This window comes from Hemitrygon akajei, chromosome 15, assembly GCF_048418815.1.
Source record: "Hemitrygon akajei chromosome 15, sHemAka1.3, whole genome shotgun sequence".
In the NCBI taxonomy this organism is placed as follows: domain Eukaryota; kingdom Metazoa; phylum Chordata; class Chondrichthyes; order Myliobatiformes; family Dasyatidae; genus Hemitrygon; species Hemitrygon akajei.
In genome coordinates this window covers 38455965-38478504 of record NC_133138.1, presented here as the reverse complement: position 1 = coordinate 38478504, position 22540 = coordinate 38455965, and the positions used below count along the sequence as shown (strand labels likewise).

At 43.4% G+C, this 22540-nt stretch overlaps 1 protein-coding gene across 1 annotated transcript in view; it reads left to right on the top strand.

Annotated features, from left to right (window-relative positions):
- Window positions 1-22540, top strand: part of LOC140739549 (protocadherin Fat 4-like) — a 78130-nt gene that overhangs the window by 35131 nt on the left and 20459 nt on the right. The window contains exons 7-8 of the mRNA XM_073067943.1: window positions 2353-4719; window positions 13468-15846. Of these exons, the coding sequence (XP_072924044.1) occupies window positions 2353-4719; window positions 13468-15846 (4746 nt within the window). The remainder of the gene's footprint in view (window positions 1-2352; window positions 4720-13467; window positions 15847-22540) is intronic.

Here is a 22540-nt window from a genome sequence, read left to right as displayed (position 1 = left end):
AGTTTGACAAATTCGTTCACATTATTTATTTAAGTGAGCTACCTCTCCAGAGAATGAGGTTGTCCAGGTAATTAGCTGTAAATAGTGTTAGGCCCTTTTTAATTTTTCGACATCCTGTTTCACGTTTGGGCCACAACTAAAATATAACTGAACTTTTTTGTTATTCTGGGGTCGAAATGTATACATGAGAGCTGTTATGCTTATCGCGTGTTAGCCGTGCTGACAATAACTCCCAGGCTGGTTGAGGCAAAACTGAAGTGATAGTATTATCACTTTTAAAGGACATGATATATCTGCGATAATTTACAAAGCAATGAGTAAAGGCCAGAGCGTGTTGTACTGGAGCCTCTTAGGTAAAGGAAACACTAAGCATTCCTAAACGTAATGGGTTATGGCCCACCATCATCCATGGTCTGGATGACGATAGAATTTGGTACACAGATGGTACTGTTAATGAAGCAGATCTGCACGTACTTCACGAGAGAGTGTTAAACGTGATAGCTTGTATTTATAAATACCCGTATCTCGTTACATTTACACAATATATCAAACACTGCTTAATTCCAAGGAGTTTCATGCGCAACCGTTTCCAGAGTTTACAGAGAATGATGCGAGAGAGAACATCCAGCGATTGGCAGTTGTGTGGTCGTAAACGCTTTGTTAATGGGAGACGTTAGATCAGAATGGCCAAACTAGTCAAGCTGACAGGAAGGCGACGGTAACCCAAATAACCACGCGTTACAACGGTGGTGTGCAGAGGGGCATCTCTGAACGCACAGCCATCGAACCCTGAAGTGATTGAGCCAGAGCAGCAGAAGATTGACAGGAGACACCGTGGTACAAACCACGAATTTCAACAAAGGCTTTATTTTTCGCTCCAACAAAACGTATTTACAAAGAAGTGCTGAAATGTTTGAAAACTCTGGATGCGCTCATTGTTCTGCACTCTGGGCAAAAGAGATATAAAGACAATAATGGTTAATCTGATTTCAGGACTGAAAGGCCATTGTTTTCAACGGGACCACTTTCAAAAGAAGCAGAAACGACATTTTTTCGTATTTTGGCCATGGAATTCATTATTTTTTTCTCTCTCTTTGTCCGTAGTCCGATCAGCTTAGTAATGAAAGGTGTTCGTGACTGTATATTATGAAGGAATAATGATATATGGAAGACTAACGCAATTGGGTTGTTGGTATGATGACTTGCATTGTACCATTCGACCACGATTATTACAAACGTCCTTATTTTTACATTTGATCTGTAAAATATTATTGAGTGTACCATTCTTCTTGAACATCGGGATTTAAGGCTAACAGATAGCAACCATTTTGAAGCAACACGCACAACACGCTGGAGGAACTCAGCAGGTCGGGCAGCATTTGTGGAAACGAGCAGTCAACGTTTCAGGCCGAGACTCTTCATCAGGACTGAAGAGGGAGGTGGCAGAGGCACTATAAAGAAGGTAGGGGGAGGGTGGGAAGGAGAAGGCTGGTCGGTGCCAGGTGAAAAACCAGTAAGGGGAAAGATCAAGTGGTGGGGTGGGGAAGCAGGGAGGGGATAGGCAGGAAAGATGAAGAAGGAATGTAAGGGGAAAGCACTATGGGTAGTAGAAGTAGGCGGAACGATGAGGGAAGTGATGGGGGGGGGGGGAGTAATTACCGGAAGTTGGTGAATTCAATGTTCATGCCAATGGGCTGGAGACTACCCAGACGGTATAAGAGGTGTTGCTCCTCCAACCTGAGTTTAGCTTCATCACGGCAGTAAAAGAGGCCATGTATGGACATATCCGAATGGGAATGTGAAGCAGAGTTGAAGTGGGTGGCAACCGGGAGATCCTGTCTGTTGTGGCGGACGGAGGGGAGGTGAAACCGTTTTGAAGTATAGATAATGATGATAGAAATTTTAGTTGTGCAGCAAGAAATATGACTTTCTGCAAATTATGCCCGTCTTGCTTTAAGAAATAAGTTACATTGTTGCGATGTCTACCAATCAGAAGCTTAGATGCGACTGGTGATCTGCACAGCCCCCTTCATTACCAAGCCGCCATCATGTAACCTCAGACGCCCTGAAAACTAGATAACCAGCAGCACCGGAGGTTATGTACAAATTCCTTTCGAACTGGGGAATATATGGGAATATTTAAATGAAAATATTGGAACAATGCACAATTGAGGTACAGATATTTTCTGCTTTATAACCGTTCTGTTTTAATCAAGCTACTATTCACAGATATCGTCTCGCGTGAAACCATTGGAATGATTTCCTCTGGAAATGAAATATAATATATACTGGCTGCTGAAATACCAACTGTTTTGCTGTTTGTGCACCCGCCTGAATCTTGCTTCCGGACAGATTCGATATTCTGTTCCCGAGGAACTGCAAGTCGGCGCCTTTGTTGGAAATATCGCAACTGATTTGGGGTTAGATTTAAAGGAGCTGTCGACCCGTCGATTTCGAGTGGCGCCCAGCCCGAGGAAGCGGTATGTTGACGTCAATTTGGAGAATGGTGTTTTATTTGTGAATGAAAGAATCGACAGGGAACAACTTTGCGGGCCGAGCAACGATTGCGTTTTATCATTCAACCTACTGCTTGCAAATCCCCTCGGTCTGCACCAGGTGGAAGTGGAGATACTCGATGTAAATGACAACGCTCCCAGCTTCCCCAGCAGCCAGATCCGCCTGGAAATCTCAGAGATTATGGCACCGGGAGCGAGATTCCCCCTCGAGGCCGCGCACGATCCCGATATCGGAACGAACTCCTTACAGAGATACCATCTCCTTCCTAATGAATACTTCATTCTTGATATACAGTCTCGCAGTCGGAAGGGAAAGTTACCAGTGTTGGTTCTGCAAAGCCCCTTGGATAGAGAAACTCTACCAACACACGAGTTAACCTTGTTTGCCGAAGACGGTGGAGTGCCTTTGAGATCGGGCAAGGCCCAGGTGACCATTACAGTGAAGGATGCGAACGATAACTCTCCGGTTTTTTCGCAATCGGTTTATAGTGTCAGTCTGTTGGAATCGGCTGCCATAGGAACATTGATTATTACGGCAAACGCATCTGATTTGGACGTTGGATCTAATGGCGAGATAACATACTCACTCAGTAGTCATAATTCAGAAAACATTCGTGAATTATTTCGTGTGGATTCCAAAACTGGCGAAATTAGACTGAAAGGGTATTTGGACTACGAAGAAGTTAATTTTTTTGAGATTAATATACAAGCGGTCGACGATGGTCCCGACGCAATTTTCCAGCACTGTGATGTGTTGGTGGATGTTATCGACGTAAATGATAATGCGCCAGAACTGACGTTGACATCTACGTCAAGTACAGTGCCAGAAGATGCCTCAATCGGAACGGTTGTAGCACTGCTCAGCGTCGAAGATAAAGACTCTGGACAAAATGGGCAAGTACGGTGTCACATTTCTAACATGCTGCCCTTTAAGCTAGATTCTTCTATGAAAGACATTTATAGACTACTTGTACAGCATGCTCTGGATCGCGAAAATAAATCCGGGTATGACATAACTGTAACATGTTCTGATGCAGGGAAACCTCCCCTCACATCCAAGAAAACCATTCGTGTGGAGGTCTCAGATGTAAATGATAACGCTCCAAGGTTTATGAAGTCGTTTTACACTGCAAATGTCATGGAGAACAACGTTATTGGGGACTCCATATTCTCGCTGACAGCCTTCGATCTAGACACAGAACAGAATGCTCGACTAAACTTTACCATCCTGAATTCATCCTTAGCCTCATATGTCTCTATCAGCTCACAGGATGGTGTCATATTTGCTCAGAGGTCGTTTGATTACGAACAATTGAAAAACTTTCAAATCCAAGTTCAGGTGCAAGACTCCGGAGTCTCACCCCTCAGCAGTAACGTTTCAGTGGATATTGTTATCCTTGATCAGAACGATAACGCCCCGGTAATCGTGCATCCTGTGCCCGAGTATGGGTCAACAGTAATGGAGACAATAAGCAGGTCTGCTGAACCTGGATATCTCGTTGCCAAGGTCTCAGCTACTGACGCCGACGCTGGTAAGAATGCTCGTCTTTCTTACCAGATATTCCAGGCTACCCATCGCGATCTGTTTACTATTTCAGCAGATACCGGAGAAATTTGGACTATCCGTCGTATTGAAAGCAAGGATGCTTCCAAGCAAAGGCTTGTGATTGTAGTGAAGGATAACGGAGAGCCCTCACTTTCTGCCACTGTGACTATAGTGTTATCTGTCACAGGGAGTGAGACGTTATCCAGTGCCAATAGTTTGTCTACAGATCCAAAGTTCACTCCTGACCTGAACCTTTACTTAGTCATAGCTTTAGGGACAACATCTATAATTTTCCTCGTGATTTTAGTTATTTTAGCTGCTAAGGTTCATGGAAACAGTAATGGAGTGCAACGCCAGTGTGTCTGTCAGAATCTTTGCTGTTGTTTGCAAGCAAGGAATTCTCTGAATGGAATTCAAAAAGCCAGTAGAAGCCTTCAGATACCACCGAACTATGTTGAGGTATTCGGAGGTGATCCATTTTCTCAGAGATTCCGTTACGAGTCGTGTTCAACGTTGCAGTCCGTGAAAAGAGACTTCCCAGCGCCGCAAATGTGCGATCTATCTACAGCAACGCATTATGTCCAGAAGAAATCTTTAGGGAAGGAGAATCCAGAAATAATAAAGCCCGAAGTTTTCAACTGCAAGGTCAATAATGAGGTGAGGTACTTCTACCAACGAGCAAAATTGCCATATAGTTAGTTTAACCACATCTACGCATTTGGGGTAATTTACAGTACATGGGTGAAATTATGCATGGAAAGTACTAATGCCCACCCTGCTTCTTCCAATCAGTGTGACTATTTGTTTTATTTGCTTATGCCACTGTTTTCTTCTTTGCAAAGAATCCCCACTCCAATGCAGAGTCAGCAGGGCTTAATAAGTGCACTTGAATCCCGATGGTTTGTTGGAGATTATCCAACCAACTAAATTGTATCAAAATAATCAGCAATGTTAACCCTGGCTCTCATTGTCTGAATTTTATATTATTGTGTCTTGCAAGTAGTTAGAAACAAACAGCTGAGCATGCATTCAATGAACTCTGTGAACACTTCATTTGAAAACACTATAGCTGAGTACTTAGAATCCTGCAGGTATTTCCTAATCGCCATGTTTTCAGCATACCAATGACACAATAACTCATTTTGGGCTCCAAACCAAACTAATAAGCTCAGGTGAAAATGAGGTTGAACTGGAATTAGAAATGGTTAGAAATTTCTTTGCAGAACAGACAGCATCCATGGAGGTTGAGACAATATTTAACATTTCAATTCGACGAATTTACATTGGAAAAGGGCAAAGTTATCGATCTAAACATTGTCACAATTCCTCTATCGACCGGTGCGTAAAAAAAAAATGGTTGCCTCACATTTTCAAAGCATTTGGACTTTACTGATCATGGGAGAAAATTTGGGGACACTGTTCACGGGGATCAGCTAAATTTAATACCATTCCTGATACTGTCGTTTGATTATATCGAAAATGTAGCTTGCTCACCTTGATTGAATAATTAACCATATAACCATATAACAATCACAGCACGGAAACAGGCCATTCCGGCCCTCCTAGTCCGTGCCGAACTCTTAATCTCACCTAGTCCCACCTACCCGCACTCAGCCCATAACCCTCCACTCCTTTCCTATCCATATACCTATCCAATTTTACCTTAAATGACACAACTGATCTGGCCTCTACTACTTCTACAGGAAGCTCATTCCACACAGCTATCACTCTCTGAGTAAAGAAATACCCCCTCGTGTTTCCCTTAAACTTTTGCCCCCTAACTCTCAAATCATGTCCTCTCGTTTGAATCTCCCCTACTCTCAATGGAAACAGCCTATTCACGTCAACTCTATCTATCCCTCTCAACATTTTAAATACCTCGATCAAATCCCCCCTCAACCTTCTACGCTCCAATGAATAGAGACCTAACTTGTTCAACCTTTCTCTGTAACTTAAGTGCTGAAACCCTGGTAACATCCTAGTAAATCGTCTCTGCACTCTCTCTAATTTATTGATATCTTTCCTATAATTCGGTGACCAGAACTGTACACAATATTCCAAATTTGGCCTTACCAATGCCTTGTACAATTTTAACATTACATCCCAACTTCTGTACTCAATGCTCTGATTTATAAAGGCCAGCGTTCCAAAAGCCTTCTTCACCACCCTATCTACATGAGACTCCACCTTCAGGGAACTATGCACTGTTATTCCTAGATCTCTCTGTTCCACTGCATTCCTCAATGCCCTACCATTTACCCTGTATGTTCTATTTGGATTATTCCTGCCAAAATGTAGAACCTCACACTTCTCAGCATTAAACTCCATCTGCCAACGTTCAGCCCATTCTTCTAACCGGCATAAATCTCCCTGCAAGCTTTGAAAACCCACCTCATTATCCACAACACCTCCTACCTTAGTATCATCAGCATACTTACTAATCCAATTTACCACCCCATCATCCAGATCATTTATGTATATTACAAACAACATTGGGCCCAAAACAGATCCCTGAGGCACCCCGCTAGTCACCGGCCTCCATCCCGATAAACAATTATCCACCACTACTCTCTGGCATCTCCCATCTAGCCACTGTTGAATCCATTTTATTACTCCAGCACTAATACCTAACGACTGAACCTTCTTAACTAACCTTCCATGTGGAACTTTGTCAAAGGCCTTGCTGAAGTCCATATAGACTACATCCACTGCCTTACCCTCGTCAACATTCCTCGTAACTACTTCAAAAAATTCAATAAGGTTTGTCAAACATGACCTTCCACGCACAAATCCATGCTGGCTACTCCTAATCAGATCCTGTCTATCCAGATAATTATAAATACTATCTCTAAGAATACTTTCCATTAATTTACCCACCACTGATGTCAAACTGACAGGTCTATAATTGCCAGGCTTACTTCTAGAACCCTTTTTAAACAATGGAACCACATGAGCAATACGCCAATCCTCCGGCACAATCCCTGTTTCTAATGACATCTGAAAGATCTCCGTCAGAGCTCCTGCTATCTCTACACAAACTTCCCTCAAGGTCCTGGGGAATATCCGGTCAGGACCCGGAGATTTATCCACTTTTAAATTTCTTAAAAGCGCCAGTACTTCCACCTCTTTAATTGTCATAGGTTCCATAACTTCCTTACTTGTTTCCCACACCTTACACCATTCGATATCCTTCTCCTTAGTGAATACCGAAGAGAAGAAATTGTTCAAAATCTCTCCCATCTCCCTCGGCTCCACACATAGCTGACCACCCTGATTCTCTAAGGGACCAATTTTATCCCTCACTATCCTCTTGCTTTTAATATAACTGTAGAAGCCTTTCGGATTTACTTCCACCTTATTTGCCAAACCAAACTCGTAACTTCTTTTAGCTTTTCTAATCTCTTTCTTAAGTTTCCTTTTACATTCTTTATATTCCTCGAGCAATTCCTTTACTCCATGCTGCCTATATCTATTGTAGACATCCCTCTTTTTTCGAACCAAGTTTCTAATATCCCTTGAAAACCATGGCGCTTTCAAACCTTTAATCTTTCCTTTCAACCGAACAGGAACATAAAGATTCTGTACCCTCATAATTTCACCCTTAAATGACCTCCATTTCTCTATTACATCCTTCCCATAAAACAACTTGACCCATTCCACTCTCTCTAAATCCCTGCGCATCTCCTCAAAGTTAGCCTTTCTCCAATCAAAAATCTCAACTCTAGGTCCAGTCCTGTCCTTCTCCATAATTATATTGAAGCTAATGCTATTGTGATCACTGGACCCGAAGTGCTCCCCAACACATACATCTGTCAGCTGACCTATCGCATTCCCTAACAGGAGATCCAACACTGCCCCATCTCTAGTCGGTACTTCTATGTATTGTTGCAAAAAGCTATCCTGCACACATTTCACAAACTCTAAACCATCCAGCCCTTTTACAGAATGAGCTTCCCAATCTATGTGTGGAAAATTAAAATCTCCCACAATCACCACCTTGTGTTTACTACAAATATCTGCTATCTCCTTACACATTTGCTCTTCCAACTCACGCTCCCCATTAGGTGGCCTATAATACACTCCTATCAGTGTTACTACACCTTTCCCATTCCTCAATTCCACCCAAATAGCCTCCCTAGAGGAGCTCAGTAATCTATCCTTCCAAAGCACCGCCATAAGATTTTCTCGGACAAGCAATGCAACACCTCCTCCTCTGGCCCCTCCTACTCTATCACACCTGAAGCAACTAAATCCAGGAATATTTAGTTGCCAATCACACCCTTCCTGCAACCATGTTTCACTAATAGCTACAACATCATAATTCCATGTATCAATCCACACTTTAAGCTCATCCACCTTTCTTACAATGCTCCTAGCATTAAAATAGATACATTTAAGATACTCTCCACCTCCTCCTCTCTTTTCATCCCTAGCAATGCATTCAAATTTATTATCCTTTTCTTTCTTCTCCCCTACAACTTCGGGCTGAGCGCATCCCTCCTCCATCACCTGCCTGTCCTCCCTCACACACGGTCTACTTACTTGCTCTACTGGTGAACTAACCTCCTCTCCCATAGTTTCCTCAAATTGATTTCCGCCCCCCCATCTTACTAGTTTAAAGTCTGCCCCGTAGCCCTAGCAAACCTCCCCGCTAGGATATTGGTCCCCCCAGGATTCAAGTGTAACCCGTCCTTCTTGAACAGGTCACGCCTGCCCCAGAAGAGGTCCCAATGATCCAGAAACTTGAATCCCTGCCCCCTGCTCCAATCCCTCAACCACGCATTCATCCTCCACCTAATTCCATTCCTACTCTCACTGTCGCGTGGTACAGGCAGTAATCCCGAGATTACTACCTTTGCGGTCCTTCTTCTTAACTGCCTTCCTAACTCCCTATACTCTCGTTTCAGGACCTCTTCCCCTTTCCTACCTATGTCATTGGTACCTACATGTACCACGACCTCTGGCTCCTCACCCTCCCACTTCAGGATATCTTGGACGCGATCAGAAACGTCCCGGACCCTGGCACCAGGGAGGCAAACTACCATCCGGGACTCCCGATCACCTCCACAGAACCGCCTGTCTGAACCCCTGACTATCGAGTCCCCTATTACTATGGTCCTCTTTCTTCTATCCCTACCCTTCTGAGCTACAGGGCCGTCCTCTGTGCCGGAGGCCCGGCCACTGTCACTTCCTCCAGGTAGGCTGTCCCCCCCAACAGTACTCAAACATGAGTACTTATTGTCAAGGGGTACAGCCACTGGGGTACTCTCTAGTACCTGCCCCTTCCCCTTCCTGATCGTGACCCACCTATCTGCCTCCCGTGGCCCCGGAGTGACCACCTGCCTGTAACTCCTCTCTATCACCTCCTCACTCTCCCTGACCAGGCGAAGGTCATCGAGCTGCAGCTCCAGTTCCCTAATTCGGTCCCTCAGGAGCTGCAGTTCGGCGCACCTGGCGCAGATGTGGACGTCCGGGAGGCTCGGAGACTCCAGGATCTCCCACATCCGACACCGAGAACAACAAGCTGCCCTCACACTCATACCTCCCGAATAACTGAAAATAACAAGAACTAAAAGATAAGCCTACTGTGCCCTCTTCCGCCTAAGCCCTCTGAGCCCAAGCCCTACACTCTGCTCCCGACTCACTCCGCTGCCCGCAAACGAAGCTGCCCGCTGCTTAAGGCTGCGTTCTTTTTATATCTTCCCTCCTTCCCAGGCCTCCTTCACGCGCCTGCGCAGTCCCGCCTCTCAGAACTCCGATCTGAGAAGCAATTTGAAAATGGCCGCCGCCGCACTTCTTCTCAGCCTCGCTGTCCTCTTCCAAAAGAGAACTGCCTCACTCCTTCTCTCCTTTTTATATCTTCCCTCCTTCCCAGGCCTCCTTCACGCGCCTGCGCAGTCCCGCCTCTCAGAACTCCGATCTGAGAAGCAATTTGAAAATGGCCGCCGCCGCACTTCTTCTCAGCCTCGCTGTCCTCTTCCAAAAGAGAACTGCCTCACTCCTTCTCTCCTTTTTATATCTTCCCTCCTTCCCAGGCCTCCTTCACGCGCCTGCGCAGTCCCGCCTCTCAGAACTCCGATCTGAGAAGCAATTTGAAAATGGCCGCCGCCGCACTTCTTCTCAGCCTCGCTGTCCTCTTCCAAAAGAGAACTGCCTCACTCCTTCTCTCCTTTTTATATCTTCCCTCCTTCCCAGGCCTCCTTCACGCGCCTGCGCAGTCCCGCCTCTCAGAACTCCGATCTGAGAAGCAATTTGAAAATGGCCGCCGCCGCACTTCTTCTCAGCCTCGCTGTCCTCTTCCAAAAGAGAACTGCCTCACTCCTTCTCTCCTTTTTATATCTTCCCTCCTTCCCAGGCCTCCTTCACGCGCCTGCGCAGTCCCGCCTCTCAGAACTCCGATCTGAGAAGCAATTTGAAAATGGCCGCCGCCGCACTTCTTCTCAGCCTCGCTGTCCTCTTCCAAAAGAGAACTGCCTCACTCCTTCTCTCCTTTTTATATCTTCCCTCCTTCCCAGGCCTCCTTCACGCGCCTGCGCAGTCCCGCCTCTCAGAACTCCGATCTGAGAAGCAATTTGAAAATGGCCGCCGCCGCACTTCTTCTCAGCCTCGCTGTCCTCTTCCTTTAATTAACTGTTCGAATGCTTCTGATCATGGAAGGTCAATTGGAAGGTAACCTGCGGGTAGTCTTCACTACGATCAGCTAAATTTAATGCCTTTTCAGATATTGTCGTTTGATTATTTATAAAACACAGCTTTCTCGCCTTGATTTACTAATTGACTGTTAGAATGCTTCTTATTTGAAATGTATCTCAGAATGAAATTTTTGGTTTATCGTGATTTGGTGTGGGATGCGCTGTTGAATAATAATATTTGTCCGTTACTGCTGCTGAGAAGGAGCTAACCAGGAAAATAAATGGAAAGTCGAATTTAATGTGGATGCATGCGAGGTGATGCACTCCAGGATGTAAATAACCGTAGGGCATACTCAATGAATAGTACTAGGCTAGTGAGCATTGGGAACACGGGGCTCTTGATGTACTGATCCAAATATCCCTGAAGGTGGTAACACGTAAAGAAACGTGGTGATTAAGGTAAGGATGATGGGAGATCTATTTAGCTAAAGCACATGATATAAGTAAGGAAGTAATGCTACGGATTTATGAAACATCGGTTAGGTCCCAAACGAAGCAGTGTGCACAGTTAAGGTCACAAAAAGGAACACACACACAAAGCGGGAGGGAATCAGCAGGCCAGGCAGCATCAATCGAAAAACATAAATGCAGCCGATGTTTCCGGCCGAGAAACGAAGGGTCTCAGCTCGAAACGCCGACTGCACTTTTTCCATACGTGCCTGATGAGTTCCTCCAGCATTTTGTATGTGTCGCTTGGATTTCCAGCATCTGCAGAGCTTCTCTTGTTTGTGAAAGGTTACAACAAGATGGGAATATGGAGATTGAACTGGAAGTGCTACAAATAAGTTCGACCATATAACGCCGTTGGTGGAGAGTTCCAGTTATAAAGAGAGACAACAAATGCTGTCCTTACTGAAGCTGAGACTGATGGAGAACCTCTTTCATGTATGCAAAATTATGAATGTATTAACAGAGCAGACCTTTGGAAATGATTTCCTATAACAACAAAAAAAACTGCTGGAGGAATTCAACAGGTCAAGCAGATCTGTGGAGGTGAATGATTGGGGCATAGAGTCCAAATTAGGACTGACAGTGTGACAGTATAGAGAGGAATGGGGGAACGATTTTGTTCACCCTGCGAGTGGGGATAATCAAGAGCACAGAGCCAGAAATATTCATACCTTTAATTGATTTATCGAGGCACAGAGTCATAGAGCACAGAAACAGACCCATCAGCCCATCTATACAGCACCAAACTATTATTCTGCCCAGTCCCATCTACCTATACCTGGACCATAGCCGTCCATACTCTTCCAATCTATATACTTATTCCAAACTTCTCATAAATGTTGCAATCGAAACCGTAACTGCAGACAACTCGTCCTGCACCCACGTCCGTACCGCCCTTAGCTCCTCGACCCGTCCCCCCTCAGGTTCTTCTTAAGCATTTCAACTTTCCCCGCTCACCTCAGCAACATCATTGTTATGTGTCTTGTCGTCTGACATGGGTGACCATGACCAAGATTGTTCTAGGCAGTTTTTATATAGAAATGGTCTGCTAATACCTTCTTCTGGAAAGTGTCTTTGAAGACGGGTGACCCCAGCCCTTATCAATGCCCTTATCAGTCAACTGGCGTCAGTGGTTGCATAACCAGAGCTTATGATATGCACTAGCTGTTCATAAGACCATCCACCACTTGCTCCATGATTTCACGTGCACCCGATCGAGGGTGGGAGGCTAAGTAGGTACTACATCTTGCTCACGGGTGACAGTGACAGTGGCAATTTACAAGATAATGCTTTGCAGTCAAATACTCAACTGTATTTGTTTAGCGGTTGGTGCAGAAGTACATTACTATTTCACTCATGCTTCCTGAACGACCGAATATTTCCAGCATGATTTCAGTTCCAATATCTCCATATACTTGCAGATATACTTTGTGGACTTATATAACCAAGTCTCAATAATCCTCCCCGTAAACATCCGTTCAGAACATTTGGAAGTCTCGATAAAATTAAACAGTAGTTCCTCTTTGAATGCAAGAGGTAAATTTGATTTCTTAGACAAACAAAGAAAGATTGGATACTAGAGGTTAGCCAGGAAAGAATTAGGTTCTGTGTGTGAAGAACACAATTCGTGCTTAAGCCACTTTATAGTTCCTTATATTTGTTTTCCCTTCGTGCACTACTTCTTCAGACCTGGTCCGTAATATATTAATGTGACGATCTATTCCGAGAACTGAATCTACAGAACATTAAACAGAACAAGCACAGCATTTCCACAAGGTAAAATAATTTTTTATTGTGCAACATTAAATACAACGATTATGCACAACTTTAAGTCCATCTAGCTTTAAGAACCAAGCAGCATCGTCATTGGTCGAATAGCAATAGGCTCTTCCACAAATCGGAAACTGAGAAGTGATCAGTGATCCGGACAGCCCCCTTCATGACTCGGCCGCCATCACGTCAGTTAGACAGAAGCAAACCCGGATAGCCAACATCTCCGTGACACAGTAGCAGGAATCGTATCGCAACTGCAGGAAATATTCGAGTATTTGAATAAAAATTTTCAAGCATTGGTAAGAGATACAACTATTATCTGTATCGCTTTTGTTCGATTTAACGCCCATAGAAGGACAATGAAGCATGCGGTCAGAGCCTGAAAACATTGGAATGACTTCTCCTGGAAATGAGATATAAAATAAATCGGCTGCTAAAATGCCAATTGTTGTTCTATCTGTTCTCCCCGTGGTATATTGTATTTGGGCAGATTCGTTATTCTGTTCCTGAAGAACTGCAACCGGAGGCCTTTGTTGGGAATATCGCGGCCGATTTAGATTTAGATGTGAAGCAGCTGACGGCTCGCAGATTGCGGGTAGCGCCCGGTCCTGGAAAGCAGTATTTCGACGTAAATTTGGAGAATGGGATTTTATTCGTAAAGAAAATTGTCGACAGGGAACTGCTTTGTGGGTCGAATCCCGAGTGTCGTTTATCGCTGGACGTTGTGCTAGAAAATCCATTGAATCTGTCCCCAGTGGAAGTGGAGATTATTGATATAAATGATAATACTCCCATTTTCCCCAAAAAGCAAATTCGGCTTGAAATCTCAGAGACTGCAGCACCGGGTATGCGATTCCTTCTGGAACCCGCACAGGATCCAGATATTGGCACGAACTCCCTGCAATCCTACAAGCTACAGCCAAATGAATATTTTACTCTCGACGCACAGATGCGCAGTAGCAAGCAAACGCGGCCGGTGTTGCTGCTGGAGAAATCCTTGGATAGAGAAAAGACATCAACTCACAATTTAACGCTAATAGCCAAGGATGGCGGTTTACCTCCGAGATCGGGAAGAGTTCAGATTATAATTGTAGTGAAAGATGTAAACGACAACGCACCGGTTTTCTCGCAATCTGTTTACAGGGTCAGTCTTTTGGAAAATATACCGAAAGGAACGCTGATTATCAGAATAAACGCCACTGACCCGGATGACGGTGTCAATGGAGAGGTAATGTACTCCTTCAGTAGCCATATTTCTGCTACTGCCCGTAGACTTTTCGACGTGAACCACAAAACCGGCGAAATCACACTCAAGGGGCAGTTAGACTACGAAGAAAGCAGTGCCATTGAGATTAACATACAAGCAATGGATAAAGGTCCTGGTGCTATACCGGAGTATTGTGATGTATTAGTTGAAGTTATTGATGTTAACGATAACGTGCCAGAAGTGACTTTAAGATCGTCATCAAACACAATTTCCGAAAACGCACCACTTGGAACTGTAGTGGCGCTGTTCAGTGTAGGAGACCGGGACTCGGAACAAAACGGTCATGTACATTGTCAAATTTCAAATCAGTTACCTTTTAAGCTAGACTCCTCTATAAAGAATTATTACAGAATACTTGTACAGCAATTGTTGGATCGCGAAACTGTTCCTAAGTACGACATTACCCTAATATGCACGGATTCTGGGAACCCTCCACTCACTTCCAAGAAAACAATCCGGGTGGAGGTTTCGGATATAAATGACAACACACCAAAGTTTTCTCGTTCGGTATACACAGCAAATGTTATGGAAAACAATGTTCTTGGGGCTTCCATATTTTCCGTGACGGCATTCGATGCGGATATTGAACAAAACGCACGACTGAACTTTTCTCTCCTTGACTCTCAGGTTCAGAACTCTTCAGTGACCAACTATGTGTCAATTAATTCCGTGAACGGTGTAATTTATGCCCGGAGAAGTTATGACCATGAGCAATTGAAAAGCTTCCAGATCCAAGTTCAAGTGCGGGATTCTGGCACGCCGGCACTTATTAGCAATGCCACGGTGAACGTTGTTATCCTAGATAAAAATGATAATGCTCCTGTGATTGTACACCCTTTGCCCGAATATGGATCAACAGCAAGAGAAACAATATCCAGGTTCAGTGAACCGGGTTGCTTGGTTGTCAAGGTAACTGCCACTGATGCCGATTCTGGTCAGAATGCTCGACTCTCATATCAGATTTATCAGGCCACCCATCGTAATCTTTTTACTATTTCTACAGACACTGGTGAATTATGGACAGCCCGCAGGATATTGAACGAGGATAGCTCTAGTCAAAGGCTTGTGCTTATGGTGAAAGATCATGGAATTCCATCGCTCTCTGCCACAGTGACTATCGTATTAACTGTGATTGGTACCGATAGCGAAACGCTCTCCACTGTCAGCGGTTCAGCGTCAGATCCGAAGTTCATTCCTGAACTGAGCCTTTCCTTGGTTATAGCATTGGGAGTTATATCTGGCATTTTTCTCATAATTTTACTTATTCTGGCCGTTAAAGTCCACAAAAACAGGAATGGTATGGCATACCAACACCGTTCCCTGGGCACTTGTTGCTGCTTTGAATCAAGGAATTCTTTGAATGGAATTCAAAAAGCCAGTAAAAGCCTTCAGATATCACCGAACTACGTAGACGTGTTTGGGGGAGACCCCCTGTCACAACGATTCCGTTACGAGTCATGTTCGACATTGCAGTCAACCAAAAGAGAGTTCGTCGTCCCTAACAGGTATGGAACGTCTGGAGAGAAAAACCTTGTGCTGCGTGAACCTATGCTGAAAGGAAATACTGGAATCGTGAAGTCTGACAGTTATGCTGCTCCTGAGGTGAGAGAATTTTAAACAGAGCGAAATATTCCAATAGGTTTTCTTTGGCAGATATATATATATATATATATATATATATATATATATATATATATATATATATAGTATATTTTATATCAATCTATCTATCTATCTACCTATCTATCTTCATATGAAATAACTTCATATTACGACCTGCTCTATCTATCTATCTATATATATATATATATATATATATATATGTGTGTGTGAGTGTGTGTGTGTGTGTGTGTGTGTGTGTGTGTGTGTGTGTGTGTGTGTACAGATAGAGCAGGTCGTAATATGAAGTTATTTCTTTTTGTGTTAATGATTTCCCCACTATGTTTTGGTTTTGTAGGACAATCACTCTGGGTGACAATATTACGCCCTGAAAACTATCTCGGCCAAGATATCGAAGTCTTCATGATACAAAAAACATTTTTAACCCTGCTTGCTAGTATTCCTATGAGATATCTTTGAAACTCAAAGGACCGATACAAACCCAGATTCTGATACCTAGTCATAGCTTCCGTATTTACAAATTGCTTCTTCTGTAAATTCTTACAAATGTTGGCACCCCGTATACTTTTGGACGTACTTTAACTTATTGGTTGATAGATTTTCAGAGATACTCTATACCATATACCTCGATTTTTGGCGGATTTCGTGTACATCATGACATGATATAACTCATTCTGATATAGGTCTCTATTGTAGACTGAGAGTGAAAAGAGGGCAATGAGAGGAGGATCCTGGTTGGGATCAGGGGGTGAGAGGAGAGGTTGAGGGAAGCACCAGAGAGACATTCTGTGATGATCGATAAACCAATTGTTAGGTAGCAAATTACCTTGCCTGGTGTCTCAGAGTTGGGTTTGTCTGTAACGCAGCCCCCTTCCCCCGCCGATGGCACACCTTCACTGCGAACTGTACTGCGTCGTTCCACCCTCGCCATTCCCAACATCCTTTGCGCCCGCCAGATTTACAAACTCCTTCTCCACTCCAGGTTGACAAATCCATTATTATACAGAAGTATTAGGCACACTAGATATATACATTTATGTGCCCATGACTTTTGCACATTAATGTATGTGGCCAGGTGACCAGTGACTATTTCCTTACGTGAAGAATAATGAATAGAAATGAACAATATTCTGTACTCATCATATTTTATTCAACATTCATGATGTGACTGTAGCTTTTGCAGGCAGTACGTCACAACCTTGTGTCGAGTATTCTAAGGACTCTGAGGTTTTTTTGTATTTTCTGCGTTTTATTAACTATAATGATAATATATTGTTGCGCTTCCTTTTTTATGTTATAATTATGTGTTCGCTTGTTTGCACTTGACACTTCCAATTAAATCTCCTCGATATGTGCCAGGCATCCAATTCACTATTCTTGGACTTCTTCTCATCAGAATGGTTACTTGTAAGCTTGTCAAGAATCTAGGGTTTTAATTTGTTGGCATGGATTCTTTCGTACCCTAGAGTGCATTTAAATTGGCAGTGCTAACCCCTCGGGTCTCGGTGGCCCTGATCCTTGCCTTATGAATTCCAAGCTATCAAAGACCTTGTAGGTTCTACTGCTTAGTTTCGTCTATTTCATTAATAAAATTTCTAATTTTGTTTAACCCTTCTGAGTCTCTGTGTGATCCTGAGCTTGGGTCTGCAGATGCAGTGTGACAACGTGACAACACCAGCCATGCAGTGCTGTCACCATTGAGCTAAACCTTTTAAATACTTTAGGCGCTGCATCTCCTTCCAATGAGATTTTCCTTGTGATTTTGCAGGGCTCGTTACGGCCGTGCTCAATCAAACATTGCCACTCTCTCTATTATGTTGAATGAGCATTTCTTTCCATGTTTGGATAGCAGCTTAAATATAATTGGACCGGCGTGTTCCGCAGAAACCAAGCTGCAATTCCATGCATAAATAAATCTGTGTGAACAAATAAGCAGATAGCACTGCTGAAAATGGCTTCCATTGCTCTATGGATGATTGGGACAAGGAACGGGGATGCAGTTGTTGAATAGTATAGCAAGATATTGATGAACAGTATACACTGTACCTGTACAATGTTACACATGGTCCGGCTGCTCTGCTCACTGTGGAAGTGATATTATCATTTATTAACCAATGATGTTGTGCCACATCGTCATCGGTAGCCTGCATGACGATGGAATGCAATGTCTATGACAAATATGTTGTTTATGACGTTAGAAGAAAATCGCAGTGATTACATCATTCACCTTATAAACATCGTACTCCGGATCTCGTTGAGGAAAGGTAGTGGCGGGTGTCAAATGAAAATAGGTCCTTGATTCCCACATATATGGCCTGAAAAGAAGGAAGGTCCAACTTACTGACAGATTCAGAAAATTGTCAGCTTCTTGTGCTATTTGGTCAGCGTATTTGCGGAATATCGAGCAGTATGTTACTGAAGGTCCAACAGTATAGAGCCCAGACTTGCACAATTACGAAAGTTAGTACGGATGAATCGTCACGAGGAGTCTAACGCGCAACCTAAATACCTCTTGATATTATTTGTTACGATAAGGCTGTCCACAAAGAGCAAGGAAATCATGTATTTCTCTTCTTCAAATATTATTATATCGTGAAGCTAAGTCGTTCGCTTTACCTTAACTTTAAAAATCGATCAAATATTTAAATATTTGTATTTTGATCATATTTTGATTGAAAGAGTTGTTTTAAAATATAGTATGAGCCTGACAGCTTTAATATTTCTGCTGTCAGAGATGTACACACGCATCATACTGTTCAAGTTGAATGCAGGCCAGCAAGGAAAATGCATCACTGTAAGTATGCCAGCATGGAATGTGTAGTTCGTGATTACTGATGCCAGTTCTTGCAAGTAAGTATCAGCCTAGTGTGAATATTTAAGAAGCAACAAGCGTTCGTAGAATAACAACCAAAACACGAGTAGTAGATTTTCATGGCTCCAGCGAGAACCAAGCAGTTGGTTCATGTTCGTCTCTTCTTGATTGATCTATTGTCTCTATTGCCGCCTTTCTCAGTCTAGAAAATACTGATTATGGGGAAAAAGGCAAGTACGATGTCAAATTAAGATTAAACTTCCCTTTAAGTTAAATTCCTCTCTGGAGCAGTAAGAACTTGCAGAGTGGTGTCATATTTGCTCAGAGATATTTTGACTACGAGACAATGAAAACTTCGGATCCCAAGTTCAGGTGAAGGATTCTGAGGCAGTGTAGGGAGCAATCCGTGAGGAAAGCAGTAAAGCTGGATCTCCCAGTGGCCATCTATTTTAATTCCACTTCCTATTCCCATTTCAAAATGTTAGTTCAGGGTCTCCTCTACTGTGGAGATCAGGCCACACGCAGGTTAGAGGAACGCCACTTTATATTCCGTTTGGATAGCCTCCAACCTGATGGCATGAACATCGATTTCTCGAACTTCCGGTATTGCCCTCCCCCCCCACCCCAATTACCATTCCTCATTCCCATTTCCCTTTCTCACTTTACCTCTTTACCTGCCTCTCACCTCCCTGTGGTGCTGCTCCCCCTTTTCATCCTTCCATGGCCTTCTGTCCTCTCAGATTCCTCCTTTTGCAGCCCCGTTTCATTTTCACCAACGGCTTTTACTTCATCCTTCCCCCTTTCCCCTTTCGCCAGTTTCGCATATCGTTGTATGGTTCTTCCTCCCCTACCCCGCCCCCCAGTTTCTTTGACTCCTCATCTTTTTTTTCAGTCCTGTTGAAGGGTCTCGGCCCGAAACGTCGACTGTGCTCTTTTCCATAAAAAGCATATGGCCTGCTGAGTTACTCCAGCATTTTCTGTGCGTTCTTTCGATTTCCAGCGTCTGCAGATTTTCTGTTGTTCGTCTTTAGTACAAATCCCCTCTGATTGAAATTTTAGAGTTTAGTTTTAGTATTTAGTCATGGCGCGACGCTGTTATTGTTTGGGGTGTCGAAGTTTGGAGATCAGTTCAGGCGTCTTCTGTAAGTAAGTTTGGAGTTCCTTTCCGTGTAGGCTGGCTTTCCTCCGGGAGCTCCAGTTTCCTTCCTGGGTCAAAAAACGTACCGGTTGGTAGGTTAATTGGTCATTGTAAAATTGTCTCGAATTTGGGAAGGGTTAGATCAGTGGGTTGCTGGGCAGCGCGGCTCGAAAGGCAAGAAGGGCCTATTCTGCGTTGTATCACTTTATTAAGTTTAAAGAAGAATAGCTGTTGAAAAACCATTAAAGGGGAAGAACAATTAATTAATTAAATCCCAATGGATAAAAGGTGGTGCATTCTGAGAAAACAAAATGATAGAGCATTCTCATTGAATCGTATCAGCTCAGGGAGCATTGTGCAATATAGCGATCTTGGTGGGGAAATCCAAAGATCCCTGATAGATAAGTGATGAATAAGACTTCTGTTATAGGAGATCTCAGTTGCTGAATCATACGATATAAGCAGCAAGGTTAGGGAAAAGGCCACCGTAGCATACTCGTTAGTGCAACAGTAGCTTTGCTCTGAGCACTGGAGTTTTGAGCTGAATTCCGGCGCTGTCTGCAAGGAGTGCGTACTCCCCATGACTGCGTATGTTTCCTCCGTGTGCTCCAGTTTCCTCCATAGTGTGAAGACCTGCGGGCTAGCAAGTTAATTGATCGTTGTAAGTTATTCTCTGATTAATTACCTGGGTTTCAGCACCTAAGTTACAGGGGTTGAACAAGTTAGGTCTTTATTCTTTGGAGCATAGAAGGTTGAGGGTGGACTTGATAGAGGTATTTACAATTATGAGGGGAATAGATAGAGTTGACGTGAATAGGCTTTTTTCCATTGAGAGTAGCGGAGATTCAAACAAGAGGGCATGAGTTGAGAGTTAGGGGGCAAAAGTTTAAAGGTAACACGAGGGGGAATTTCTTTACTCAGAGAGTGGTAGCTGTGTGGAACGAGCTTCCAGTAGAAGTGGTGGAGGCAGGTTCGGTATTGTCATTTAAAGTAAAATTGGATAAGTATATGGACAGGAAAGGAATGGAGGGTTATGGGCTGAGTGCGGGTCAGTGGGACTAGGTGAGAGTAAGCGTTCAGCACGGACTAGAAGGGCCGAGATGGCCTGTTTCCGTGCTATAATTGTTATATGGTTATATATGGTTATACGGTTATATGATTAGGCTAGAGTTAACTATTGGTGGGTTGTTGTGGGGCAGCATGACTCATTGGGCCGGAATGGACTGTTCAGTGTTGCATCTCTAAATAAAATAAATACATAAATATTGTGGTAGAGCTTTATAAAACTTTGCTCATCAGTAATTAAATAGTGTGTGCAGCACTGGTCACCACATGTTACGAATGTTTTGATCAAACTGGAACTAATACAAATAAGATTTCCCACATGCAGTTATGGAGAGAGACGAAAATAGTGTTTTTTTGGATGAAGAAAATGTTTAGGCATACAAATATTTACAGAGAATACACAGCATATTTAGCAGAAAACATTTCCCTGTAACAGAAGTCTCGAAGACAAGAGAACATAGGCTTACAATGGCACAGGAGAATCTAGATGTTGACATCTGAAAGAACAGAAAAATGCTGATCGACTCAGCAGGTTATACAACAATTGAGGATGGAAATGGATAGTCGGTATTCTGGATCTAGATCCAGAATGAGATTTGGGTATGTAGAGCATTGCATATGAGCTTTAAAGGGAATCCTGGAGCATTTTCCATTCATCCAGAGTATGACAGGAATTGTAGTGTCATAGAGAGGCACAGCACTTAACAGGCCCTTCAGTCCATGCCAAAGCCTTTTAGACTGCCTGCTCCTATCGATCTGCACCGGGAATGTAGCCTCATCATTCATATACCCATCCGCACCTCTTCATTGATGCCCCAGTATCTATTAAAAACGAAGGTTCCCTGCGCTTGCTATCTTTGCCCTTTATTCTGACAGGCACGTATACGCTTTATACTCTCAAAATTTCGTTTTTGAAGGCCTCCCACTTTCTAAGTGCACCTTTGTCAGAAAGCTGCCTATCTCATTCGACACATTTCAGATCATTCTGACCCCATCAAGACTGGTCTTTCTCCAATCTGAAATATAAATCCGTGTGAAGACCTATGGTTTTGCATATTTACTTTGGAACTAATGGCATTGTTGTAACTCGATGCAAAGAGTTCCCCTACCTCACAAACGTCTCTCAAAACTACGTGCCCTCGTGTTAGTCATTTCAGCCCTGGGAAAAAGGCTCTGGCTATTCACACGTTCAATGCCCCTCATCACCTTACACACCTATATCAGGTTACCTCTCATCCCCTGTCGCTCCAAGGAGAAAAGGCCAAGTTCAGTCAACCTATTTTCGCCCTCCAATTGAGGCAACATTCTTTTAAATCTCCTCTTCACTCTCTCTATAATATCCACATCCTTCCTGCAGTGAGGTGACCAGAACTAAACATTGTACATAGTACTCCAAGTACTCCAAGGTATTATATAGCTGTAACATTACCTCACGGCTCCTGAACTCAATCCTACGGTTGTTGAATGCCAACACACTATACGCTTTCTCAACAACGCTGTCAACCTGCGTAGCAGCTTTGAGTGTCCGATGAACACTGACCCCAAAATCTCCACGATCCTCCACACTTCCAAGAGTCTTACCATTAAAATTATATTCTGTCTTCAAATTTGACCTATCAAAATGGGCCACTTTACACTTATCTGGGTTGAATTCCATCTGC